At 38.4% G+C, this 7,061-nt stretch overlaps 1 protein-coding gene across 1 annotated transcript; it reads left to right on the top strand.

The window, feature by feature from the left end:
* Positions 1–248: 248 nt before the first annotated feature.
* On the top strand, positions 249–2,449 carry LOC308136432 (uncharacterized protein; the record flags this gene model as incomplete). The annotated part of the gene is made up of 7 exons (XM_080504769.1): positions 249–522; positions 868–934; positions 1,075–1,163; positions 1,265–1,420; positions 1,892–1,984; positions 2,093–2,350; positions 2,444–2,449. Exons 4-7 carry the CDS (start codon positions 1,316–1,318, stop codon positions 2,447–2,449), a joined length of 462 nt encoding a protein of 153 aa, XP_080360895.1. The 5' UTR covers positions 249–522; positions 868–934; positions 1,075–1,163; positions 1,265–1,315.
* Positions 2,450–7,061: the final 4,612 nt, after the last annotated feature.

The raw sequence follows: 7,061 nt of genomic DNA, 5'->3' as shown, positions 1-7,061 counted from the left end.
AATGTACGTGGTATAGTTACTTTACAAGTTACAGAAAATATAAAGTGACATGTAACTTGAGAAGATAACTACTAAATTAACTTTAATAGTATTCCTGGCTAAAGCCTGTCTCATTATGTTCACTTAGCTTTTGTGTGTAGCTGTAGAACCACACTGAGAAAAATGATTCATGGGGTTAGTTTGTAAAGCTTGAAATCAAGAGCCTTTTTTACAGAAAAAATTTAAGTTTGTTACATACACATGTTTTAATCAGTTAATAACTTCCTGTTATAAGTTTGTCAAACTGAGAATATAGAAATCTGTCTTGACTCCATAATTTAATGATTTTGAATGGACATTTCTGCTTCCACTCAGCAAGAGACAATATTTAGTTGGTGCAACTTGAATTTCTGTTAAGCATCCTTCAAAAGCTGAGTAAGACTGGACTTGCCCGCACATGTTTTAACCAAAGGCCACGCCTGCAAGAAAGTGGAGGGAAAGGAACGGACATTGCATATTTTCAATCCAATTGAATGTTACTGGGTGAGTAGTACTTTTTGCTTTCTTTAATTTGCAACACTCAATGAGTGTTTTAACATAGTGCAAGGAATAGTTTTTTTTTTACACAATCCTAAAAGCAGGTTTTCAGTTAACTGTTCATTAAGCTATTGTATGTAATGTGATACACTTTAGCTGAGTCTTTCTGTCGCTGCTGCTTAAATTAGGTCTTACATTACATTTCCCTGCACAGCTAAGAGATTATATGTGTCATTTTCTCCCAATTTAAACACAAGGATGATGTGGGTTAATGTTTAAGCTTTGTACATAGGTTAATTTTATTTTGTTCAGTGTTTTTAACCCCAGTTTATTGATCGTTTTTTGTCCAAGACCAACGTAAAAACGTGGGCTGGAGAGCTGATACGACAACGTTGCTGAGAGGAAGAGGCCTAAAAAAGTAAGTCTATTATCACTTTACTTAACATTAAACATATGAAAATATTGGCCTGCTAATATTGCCATTGAGTGTGCACTATTTTTATTTCCTTTGGTATGTTACAACATTAATGAGAAGGCTTTTTGGGTTGTTTTTTTTAGGCCCCGTTGTATAAAGTTTGAGAGGTTGGCTGCTAGTTGTTGTTAATGACTTCAAAGTCCGATGGCCTGCTCTTTTTGATGCAGCTCAGGTAAATATTTGATCATTAAATGGTTTGCAGTATGTACTATGTTGATGGAAATGTCCTGCATTTTAAAAAATTGTCCCTGTTGTTTGTCTTTACACTCACAGATAAACCAAGAGTTCAGAAGAATCACAACTCTCAATCTGGAGACAACATTCATGGCAAAACTGGACCAGTACATCCCGAAGATAATGTCCTTGCTGTCAGCAAGAGGAGGAGCTGCAAAGATGAGTATTCAGTGCATAAAGAACCTGCTGCTTGAGGTATGAATAAACCTTGTCTTACAGTATACGTGGTTCCAGTATCACCGCAAAGGTGGTCAGAAATAGAATTTCAAATAACTGCTTACATTGCTGATTGTCTCCTTTATGCGTTAAAGTCAACTGTTCTGAGTCCAAATACTTACAAGGACAAATATCAGATCAGGTGTTTTTTTATGGCTTAGTTATTTGCTCCCAATTGGACAGGGAAAAAATCTTCAGTTAGTACATAACTATAAATGCTTAAGCAGAGCACAACTTAATTGTAAAATGATTTTTCTGTTGTTTCATTATTGCAATCTTTAAAATGATAAATTTAACATACACAATTGAGATCGGTAATTGGTATAGGCCAGGCATTGGAAACATCATCCTTCACTCTCTTTCCTAGTGATGTTATTACAAAAAGCTCATCTTCATTGAGGTTAAATTAAAAAACATTATAAAACACTTTTTTATTTTTCTTATTCACAGGATGATTCTGAGGAAAGAAGGAGAGAGATGGCTATCCGTGGCTTAGTGGTGTATCTCAGAGAAAAGGAGGAAGATCTCTTTAAAGATCAGTTGGTAGGTAAATGGAAAACTTAATTTCATTGTATATTCTTTGTTTTACTGCTATTTTTAAATTGTATTGCGTATAAATACTAACTTTTTTTTCTTAACTACTTACGCCAGGATGGTGGAGGAGATGAAACGGATGAAGTGATGAAGATTGTCGTTACCAGAGGTGCCACAACATCTGATCCAGCCAATGCAAAGATTGTGCTTGAGGGAACAACAGTCCTTGAAGACCTGGACGTACCCAGAGCATGTGCCATGCTAATGAGGCTAATCTACGCTCTCAACCTCAGCTACCCAAAAGAACTGAAAAACACTTTGGAAGTATTTCAAAAGATACTCCTTGAGCTGGATAGTCTGAAAGCCAGTCCGAAAGTACTGTCTCTCAAAAATAGACTGCTTTTTGTGATGTTCTACTGTTTTAACCTATTGAGATGTCGTCAATCGCTGCCCTTACCTTAATAACAGGGGTAGGCTAACCAGAAGCAGATCAGAAAATGTGATGCAGTTTGAGTGTTTTATAGTTGTGTTTATTACAGTATTACATTTCAATTTTTTTGGTTTTGATATGAATCAGATATGTAGCAAGTTACTTGGAAGAAAAGCTTTGACATTCAAGAATAGATGAAGAAATTTGATGTGCCTTACCGATACTGACAACAAAAAAATATATACATTTTATTTTCTACTCTGTTGTTGTGAAATGGAGTACTGCATTCAGTTCAGGGGATGAGTAATCCAAAATCCACAGTAATAATTACAACATGTTAATCTTGTTTTACATTGTTCAAGGGCAATAACCTGGTAAAAGCCTTCAGATGTGAAGCTTCACACTCATTTGGGTGTGGTTATTTTTTGATTTTTGTTTAATTATTGCTAGAAGTGGGCATGTTTTTTTGTTCAAAATGAGGAAAATCATTCATTGTTTCAAAACATTTGTTAATACTAGTTTTCTAATAAACATTTTGCTCAATGAAGAGGACTTTCAACGTGTAATTTATTTTAACTTATGTACATTAGGTTACTAGAACTAAAAAAAAGGGATAACATACAGACTTTTATAAGCTGAATCAAGGCAAAATAAATGAGTTGGATGAACCTAAATAGACTTAATTGACGACTTAAAAACGCCAAAATGTTTTAATCAGAATTCAGTTGGTTTAACTTATTTAACCTTGTTGAGGACAAGAAATGTCATGTTGGTTGTACTAGACTACCTCTTGTGGGATTAACTCAATAATGAGTTGAGTTGAGAGTACTTAAAAAAATCTATGCAAATTGTTACCTTAATTTTATTAAGTTTAGCCAATGTATTATTTTTTAGAGTGCACTAGCTATTATTATTATTGTTGTTGTTTTTGTTTTTGTTATGAGGTTGCACAGTGATGTAGTGGTTAGTGCTCTTGCCCCATTGCACTTGCTGTAGTTTTGAGTCTGAGCCAGGCTTTTTAGATAAGATAATCTCTTTATTGTCAATGGAGATTACAATACAATCAGATATTGTTTGACAGCTCTCTTTGTCTCAGCGGCATTTGGATAAAAAAAAAAACAGTAGCATGTGGATAAAAACAGCAGCATATGAAATTTAAAATAAAACAAAAATATTCAGATAGAGGTGCTATCTTTGTGAAGTTTGCATGTTATCGAACTGTATTAATCCCCTGAGAGAACATTTCTTTACCACACTGATACATCATTAGGCAGCCACATAGTGTGGGGGGAGCTGGTGGGGGCAAAGGGTCTTGCTCAGGGACCCCCGGTGCATGGCTATTGGATGGTGGGAAGAAACCCATGCAAACACCAGGAGAACAAGCAAAATCCACAGGGCGGCCGTTCTTCCTTTGCATACGTACTTACTGGACCCATCACTCCAAAGAGGAGCACAGGGCAGCCACAAAAATAAGACTCTCCGAATAATCTTGAGCTTATGTGGCAATCTTGTGCCAGTTTGACGAAGTTCTTGTTCTGCTGATTGTTTCCCGCCCAGTTTGGTTTCCGTTTTCTTTTGCTCTGCGGATTCCAAGATGGCGTTTCTCTTGTCATACAGTCTTGGGGTTTCTGAGCATGTGCCCCATCCACCTCCACTTCCCTCTGCATATTTGGTGTGCTATTTTTCTTGATTGGTGATTTCCCATCGATCTTCATTACAGATCACCGAAGGCCATTGGATTCCAGGGATGGAACGCAGACCCCAGTTAACAAACACCTGTACAGTGTCTGTGATGGTTTTGGTTTCTCTCCAAGGCCTTGTAGAGTAAAACAGCTTTGATGATACTATTGAAGCTCTTCAGCTTGGTCTTATGGCTCAAGTTTTTGGATCTTTATATTGGTCTCAGCAAAAAACAAATAAAAAAAAAGCAGATCAAGCTTTACCAATTCTTGCCTGCACATCTTTTTCAGAGCTACCACTGGGAGAAATCACTCTGCCTGGGTAGGTAAAGGACGGGGTTATAGCTGGCGTTGTTGATTCTCATAACCTCAATCAAAAACGCACACATTGTGCACGATAGGCTGAATGTCTGTTTCTCTCTGTGTTCTGGTGTGATGGGCAGACAACCTGTACAGGAGGATTCTTGCTATTTATGCTTCATATTCGGCACTTTTTTAACACTGGTTTTCATAATTTACTATAAAAGAAAACATTGCTAATTATTGTTATTGCACATTACCTGCCAGCTACTGACATTCATTGCATGGTGGCACATGAAGTGGGTGGCTGACCTGATTGGCTATCTCCTCTGCACTCCGGAGGATATTTCTGTATTTTTTCACTGTAAGAACTTGAAGTACATGATACACAACTGACAATGCTTACAATAGTGTTGTTTTTTTTCACCACTTAAGTTGTTTAGCTTTCTGTAGAATAACTTGCGAACTGCACTGAAGAAGTGGCTGTCGAAGAGAATGGTGTAACCAATGGCAAATGTCAATCCTGACATAGTTTTGTGGGAAAATGAAGCGGAACAAGCAATCTCTTTACAAAGGGAAATAATTAAGAATAAATGATCTCTGTACCCCCCTTACAGCCCTTACTAAAATGTCTGTGGATCTACCCACTTTTAAACAGACAAAAAAAGGTCTCCTACAGGCAAAAGAATTAAAGACTTTACAAAGCAGCTGCAGTAAATCACTCAAATACTGTGTCGAAATAAATAAACGAGTAAGTAAATACAATAAAAACTACCTTTCCGTGTCAGCCGGTCCCCACTGGTTTGTTTCCCAGTGGTGCTCATTTGGCACGCTTTCTGCTTTGCTGCATCTCCTCCTGGTATTCTTTAAATATATATTTATTCAGCCTCAGTATCAAAGATGCTTCTTTACATTTAGATATTGTTTGAGCCATTGTATCAAAGAAGGAAAGAGGAAGAAAGGGAGCAGAGAGATTTGCATGAATGATAAGCGCCAGTCTCACTGGGCTGCAACAAATTGTGAAAACAATTCGCAAAGGAGCTGCCAGAATATCTGGAAACACTTGTTAAGCTTCACAATTTCCTTGTACACAAGAGATTAAAAATAAATTAATAAATAAAATAATACAAATGTGCGTCCTTAGCATGTTCGTCTGATCTCATCAACTCCGGTGCCTTCATCAGGCATTTCCTGAACTTGGAGACAAAAGATTGGTCTGAAGAGAGACATGAATTGACATATACGGTCAAGTTATATCAATGGCCTCGTGTGAATATCGAGGAATTGTTTCAGGCCATTGGGGTGTCCGTTGCATGAAAGTCGGATGCAAAAAAATCCATTGTTCCATCTCATGGTTGTGCGAATCTCAAGGAAGTGTATTGTATAACCCCATGGATGCAAATGCCAATGATAATAAGACCCCGGTGTCCAACACAGCATTTTCAAGTGAAAACGCCAAACTTCCACGGCGTCTTGAGGGTCCGTTTACACAGTGGTCGGAGCCTCTGAAAAGACAACTTTTTGATAATGGCTCCCGTGGTAGAATGTTCTCAATTATCTAATGCCATCTCCGTGTAAACCAGGAAAAAACAACTTTTCTGAAATGCTCCGATTGCGCACCACAGCAAGTAGTTATTCGTCACATGCGTGAGTTGACATTCTCCTGGGATTGTATGGTTTTAAAGTTGAGAGTCAACTATAATATCTTAGCAATGTCGGTTTAAAACTTTGACGTGTAAACGCGAAACTTTTCTTCAACAAAAAAAAAAAGCAAAAATGATGTGTTTTCACTCGACACTTGCATCCTATGTAAAGCACCAATCCAGTGCAACTCCAAGTTACAATGGAGGCAAATCTTGTTTTCTCGCTATTCTGTTTCTCTAATTAGTTGCGAATGTTTCCGGCCCAGAGGGATAGTTCCTATAAATGGATTTCACTTATATCACAAGCCATCCCCAAAGTCCTTTACACTGTTAATCTATCCCATTCACACACACTTTCACACACCAATGGAGATTGCAGCCATGCAGGGCGCTCTACCCAATCACTGGGAGCAATTTGAGGTTCAGTCTCTTGCTCAAGGACACTTCAACTGGGGAACAGGTAGGGAAAGAACATGCAACCTTCCAATTTAGAGAGGACCCTCTCAACCAACTGAAGAAGTTCCAGCCCTGAGTGAAGTAGGTTTATCAGAGGGCCACAAGAAGGAATAGATAGATAGATAGATAGATAGATAGATAGATAGATAGATAGATAGATAGATAGATAAATAGATAGATAGATAGATAGATAGATAATGTGCACAGCAGAGAAAAGAGAAAGGTGAGTCTGGGAGCGGGCAGAGCGCGAGAGAGAGAGAGAGAGAGAGAGAGAGATGCTCGATAAAGTGGTGGGGCGGAGATGGGGCGGTCGGCACGAGGTGATTGGAAAATATCGAAGACGCGCACGCGCTAATCCGATGATGAGTCTCCGTTACCGGGGGAGGGAGGGGTCTACTGAAAAAAAGAAAACGGAAAAAAAGAAAAGCGAGAGAGAGAGAGAGAGAGAGAGAGAGAGAGAGAGAGAGCGGGACCAGGGCGGGAGAATCGTTCGCTCACGAGCCTTTTGTGTTTGAAACTCTCATATCTCACATATCAATAATTCAAGTGCGCGCGCGAGAGAGCAGACGGAGCTCCCC

This window comes from Blennius ocellaris (genome assembly GCF_963422515.1).
Source record: "Blennius ocellaris genome assembly, chromosome: 11".
Taxonomy (NCBI): domain Eukaryota; kingdom Metazoa; phylum Chordata; class Actinopteri; order Blenniiformes; family Blenniidae; genus Blennius; species Blennius ocellaris.
The sequence above is the reverse complement of the archived record's forward strand: the minus strand, read 5'-3'. Positions and strand labels throughout refer to the sequence as shown.